This window comes from Sinocyclocheilus grahami, unplaced genomic scaffold (assembly GCF_001515645.1).
Source record: "Sinocyclocheilus grahami isolate Dianchi unplaced genomic scaffold, SAMN03320097.WGS_v1.1 scaffold94.1, whole genome shotgun sequence".
Classification (NCBI taxonomy): Eukaryota; Metazoa; Chordata; class Actinopteri; order Cypriniformes; family Cyprinidae; genus Sinocyclocheilus; species Sinocyclocheilus grahami.
In genome coordinates, this window is record NW_015505273.1 from 1312048 (window position 1) to 1316048 (window position 4001).

The 4001-nt window shown below is 36.5% G+C and overlaps 1 protein-coding gene across 1 annotated transcript in view; it reads left to right on the forward strand.

The window, feature by feature from the left end:
• LOC107587625 (neuron navigator 1-like) overlaps positions 1-3625 on the forward strand; it is a 58613-nt gene extending 54988 nt beyond the window's left edge. Inside the window, 2 exon segments of the mRNA XM_016275473.1 lie at positions 1078-1313; positions 3608-3625. Coding sequence (XP_016130959.1) covers positions 1078-1313; positions 3608-3625 — 254 coding nt within the window.
• Positions 3626-4001: the final 376 nt, after the last annotated feature.

A 4001-nucleotide genomic window follows, 5' to 3' on the forward strand; every position in this document is an offset into this window, starting at 1 on the left:
ATACACATATACAGTATATATATATGTATATATATATATATATATATATATACACACACACATATATATAGTTTTCATTATTTTACTATATTAAAAAGATAGCATTTTTATGTTTAAAAATATATGTTTTTATATACCTTAAAATAACCACACTAAACCTCTAGCTTACTCTTGAAACTCTGCTGATTGCTTGTAAATGTCAGTCATTTGTTGCTTTGGATAAAAGCATCTATAAGACTAGTTGTAAATGTAATTTAAAGTGCCCCTATTATGCCATTTTTACAGTTCCTAATATTGTTTTGGGAGTCTCCTACAATAGGATTACATGCATGCAAGGTCAAAAAACGCTTTCGTTTTCTCAAAATATGCTTTTAATATCATCTCATTTTCCAGCGATTCTCAAACGATTCGTTCGAAGCGGTTCAAAGATTCAGTCTCTCTAAACCCCTCCTTTCCGTGAGCCTGCTCTGCTCTGATTGGTCAGATGGCCTAATCTGTTGGGATTGGTCTACGGCATACAGCGCATGTCGGAAACGATTCGCCTATTTCAATAGTTCTGTATTTTGAACGCTCTATAGAAAGTATAAACATCTATTATTTATCATACTTACAGGTTGTGATTCAGTGGAGCAGCTGGTCCAAATAAATAGGATACTGATCCATCTTTCAACAGCAAGCGTTTCGTGAATCCCGCGTTGAACTCCCCGAGATTAGAGAAGCAGTCGTCAGTAGAATGACGTGTTTGTGGGCGGGGTCAAGTTGTTCGTGGCCGGCCAACGTAGAACTTGTGCGCATTATGCAAATGTGTTACCCCGTTACGTGTAGCCGCCACGGAAGTGGGATTTGAATTACTAACGACTCGTTTCAGACTCCGATTCTTTATTTTGGGAGACAATAACTTTATCTTCCACTTTCAGCTTTACAATTTTGCAGGTCGTTTACATTCACATACAGCTACATTACACACTGCATGATAGGCAATATTGGAAATGGCATAATAGGGGCACTTTAAACATGTTATCTGTATTGTACTGCTTTTGACCTTCATTTCATACCCACTGTTTGTCCTGACTGTAGGACTGAAGGAGAAGTGTGTGGATGTTCTAGTGTTTGAGACACTCATCCCCAAGCCCATGATGCAGCATTACATCAGTCTGCTGCTCAAGCACCGGCGCTTGATCTTATCGGGCCCCAGCGGCACAGGGAAGACCTACCTCACCAACCGCCTCGCCGAGTACCTGGTGGAGCGCAGCGCTCGAGAGGTTACACCCGCCATCACCACCACCTTCAACATGCACCGCCAGTCCTGCAAGGTACACAGCAACCAAAACATATACATTATATATTTATAAATGTTGTTTATATACACATTTATAATTCAGTAGAGTTTAATGTTATCAAAGCAAATGAGATATACACAGAATTACTGAAATTAATATTTATTTGTGAAATATTTACTTAAAATTGCTGTGAATTTTCAGTATCTGTACTCCATTACTCTTCAGTGTCACATGATCTTTCAGAAATCATTCTGATATTCTGTTTTACTGCTTAAAGGTGATTGATCCGTTTTTTCCGAAAGCTTGATTGTGTTTATGGGGTGCAGTGTAACATGTGTTCATGCTTTGTTTAAAAAAAAAAAACATTATTTTCACATATTTTACCTTTATTCTACACTAGTTTCCATTCTTGTCAAAACGGTCTTTTGAGTTCCTGGTTCTATGAAGCCACTTCCTCAGAAATACGCAATGGGCTCTGATTGGTTAGCGGGCTCAGTGTTTGTGATTTGCTAACTGCCTAGTGCACGTTGTTCGGAAATGTCACGCCCCCTTACCATTATGGGTAGTTGCGTGTTCCCGGGGGCGGGACCTAACCCTAACCCTAACCCAGGAAGAAGCTCGTTGTAGTCCCTACCAGCCGTTTTTTGTTGTCCTTAAATAGCGAAAATATCTCCCTTTGCATTGAACTGAACATTGCAACTTTGCAGACATTGTTTATGCTCTAACAGCAACATTACACACTAACTAAAGTTCAAAAAGTGAAATCATAATCAACCACCCCTTTAAAAAACATTTCTTCTTTTTGTTGAAAACAGTTGCTCTTTACTGTTTTTGTGGACATTCTTGTTTTTCAGGATTTTTTGATGAATAGAAAATTCAAAAGAATAGCGTTTACTTAAAATAAAAATTTTTGTAAGATTATTAATGTCTTTACTGTCACTTTTGAGCAATTTAATGTATCCTTGCTGAATAAAAATATTATAAAAAAAAAAAAACTGACCCCAAACATTTGAACGGTACTATATTTCTCAATTTTCGTATTTGTTACAATTCTAAGCATAGATGTGCTTTAAGCGTAGTTTCCTCTCTCGTGAAACTCCTCAGTCTCTTTTTTCAAACATAAAATATTAAATAATTTCACTATAAGTAAAAGTTGCATGTCCATTTGGTCATTTATTTGACAAGTAGCCATGATAAGCAGGGTAATAGACAGTCAGCTGGTCGTTATTGCAAAATAAAGCTCTTCAGGATAATGTCAGGCCTTGATCACTGTGTTGGGGTTTATTTTTACACAATGACTGGCTCACTGTACATTCATTTTTATGTTGTTTATATACACATTTATAATTCAGTAGAGTTTAATGTTATCAAAGCAAATGAGATATACACAGAATTACTGAAATGAATATTTATTTGTGAAATATTTACTTAAAATTGCTGTGAATTTTCAGTATCTGTACTCCATTACTCTTCAGTGTCACATGATCTTTCAGAAATCATTCTGATATTCTGTTTTACTGCTTAAAGGTGATTGATCTGTGAGTATTTATACTATATGGAATATTTGTTCTAAAATCAGACCAGGACCTTTAAAATGATCTAGTGATGGCAAAAATAGTGGTTAAAATGGTAGAAAACCCGTTACAGCACCTAAATCTACTGTACACTTTTCCATATGCATTTATTTAATGCAGAATAGTTTAAATATTGGTGGTGATCCATAAAACTATCCATAAACCATGGTGCTGAGTACATAATAAGGTATTGTCATGTTAGTGACCAAACCACCACAGCCGGTTTATCCATGGTAAATTTTTTTTACCATGGTACTTTTATGTAAGGGCTTGCAAAAACAATTAACTCATTCTCCTAAAAAAAAAACAATGACGAAAATTATCCTTTTATAGCACTTCTAACTGCATATTTCTGTTTATGGACACTTTAGTACGTATGTAATTCTCTTTGTGGGAACCTTTACTGTTCCACTGCTGCCCGTATTAACAACTCAACGATGCAGGTGCTAAAATCACTAGTGTGCACACGTGACTTCATCTAGTGGCCATGAATAAGAGCCAACATGGGAGATACTGGGAAATATGTCTCACTTAATAATGTAACACTTAAGCCTATGCTACAGGCCACTTTAGCCTATGCTGCTTTTTGTACGTTTCATTTCTTTCACGTTTGAATATGGCCACAGCATGAGCTAGTTTAACCCCAGAAACACTTATGCAGACTGCATTACAGCTTTTCTTCCTCTTTCTAACACAGTGAATGCCTTATAACAGATTCTAAGTGTGCTATCATGTTCCCTCCTCACTCTGTAGGGGGCAGGGTTGAGCTAAGATCAGAAATGAATAGGCACCTTGCAATTTTTGAGTGTGAATCTGAATTAGATTGGCAACAAACAGGATGTTGGATAGGATTTTGATTTAAAATGAAAGTGAGGGGAAATTACTGAATTGCAATTCAGTCATGCAGTCTTTGAATTTCATTCCATTTTAATTCTAATTCCTTACATTTAAATTGAAAGTATGGTTCTGCGTCCTGTTTCAAAAGGGGAAGCGTTCTCAAAACTGAAGCTTGTGTTCCCTCAAAAGTTCCCACAGTTCACAAAAGCACCTCAGTAACTCGCTGTAAAAAACGGCGGACCAAACAGACCATTTTTTGCACTTTGATTTACTGTAATGATACTGTAGAGATGTTTTACTTGGCTTTGAC